We start from the raw sequence: 1158 nt of genomic DNA on the forward strand, positions 1-1158 counted from the left end.
GAGCCGAACAGATACCAACCAATTATAGGTGGCTACAGCCAAGCCAAGCAGGTCTAAGCCAGCTACATTTGGTTGGGCTAAATATAAACCAATCCAAGCAGGCTCAGACCTGCTGCAAAAGACACACACCTGTCTGGTCATCTGTAACTAGCTGGGACAAGGGTGTCCAATGAGGTCAGGTTTTATAAAAATTAATGATGAATAGGGCAGAAAATAAGACACACTTACTAAGCAGTTCTGCTTTTTTCACCACAGCCTTAATGTAATCTGGCCTTTGGGTCAGGGCTTTATCTAATAACGTTTTGGCTTTCTCCTGTGTCACTGGGTCTTCAAGACAAACGGTGGCTAAAAGGGTAAGGGTCTGTGCATTTGCTCCCAGAGTTTTGTAAACGTTGTTAGCCATTACCATTGCTTCTCGAATACTGTTGGAGGCTAAGTAACACTCGATAAGACCTGAAAAAAGTAAAACACATGAAGACATTCAATGCCATTACCACTCCAACCCATGCTTCCACTCTGACAGCTCTCCAAATTGCTAACCTTCAAAGTTTCAGACGAACGGCAGGCCAGGGGAAACTGATGGTGAGATTAGACAGGCAAGTGTGTTGATGGAATAGCTAAGAAGTGCTCTTCCCCAGAGCACTTGATGGATGTGGAAAGAGACTGCCTTCAAAGGCACCTTCAGTTTAGGGAAGGAAACAAGCACATGTAAGGAACTCACAGCATGTGAGCACCCCATCTGACCGCTGGAAGAATAAATGCGACACTAATGATTAGTTTGTCATATGGCCAAGAGATCAAAGTAGTGAGAGATGATGTTCCCAACAAAACCCAAGGTTTTGCTGCCTCTTAACAAGCTGTTATTCTCCAGCTGCATTCGGTCACCTGCAGGGCTAAGTTCAAGACGGAAGGCTCCTAGGGTCTTTTTTTTTTGAGACGGAGTTTCACTCTTGTTGCCCAGGCTGGAGTGCAATGGCACCATCTCCACTCACTGCAACCTCCGCCTCCCGGGTTCAAGTGATTCTCCTCCCTCAGCCTCCCAAGTAGCTGGGATTACAGGCATGCGCCACCATGCCTGGCTAGTTTTGTATTTTTAGTAGAGACGGGGTTTCTCCATGTTGGTCAGGCTGGTCTCGAACTCCTGACCTCAGGTGATCC

General features: G+C 46.6%; 1 protein-coding gene across 1 annotated transcript in view; it reads right to left on the minus strand.

Annotated features, from left to right (window-relative positions):
* ANAPC7 (anaphase promoting complex subunit 7) overlaps positions 1 to 1158 on the minus strand; it is a 44513-nt gene that overhangs the window by 3582 nt on the left and 39773 nt on the right. Inside the window, exon 9 of the mRNA XM_011997859.1 lies at positions 229 to 453. Within this exon, the coding sequence (XP_011853249.1) occupies positions 229 to 453 (225 nt within the window). The remainder of the gene's footprint in view (positions 1 to 228; positions 454 to 1158) is intronic.

Source organism: Mandrillus leucophaeus, unplaced genomic scaffold (genome assembly GCF_000951045.1).
Source record: "Mandrillus leucophaeus isolate KB7577 unplaced genomic scaffold, Mleu.le_1.0 Scaffold55, whole genome shotgun sequence".
Classification (NCBI taxonomy): domain Eukaryota; kingdom Metazoa; phylum Chordata; class Mammalia; order Primates; family Cercopithecidae; genus Mandrillus; species Mandrillus leucophaeus.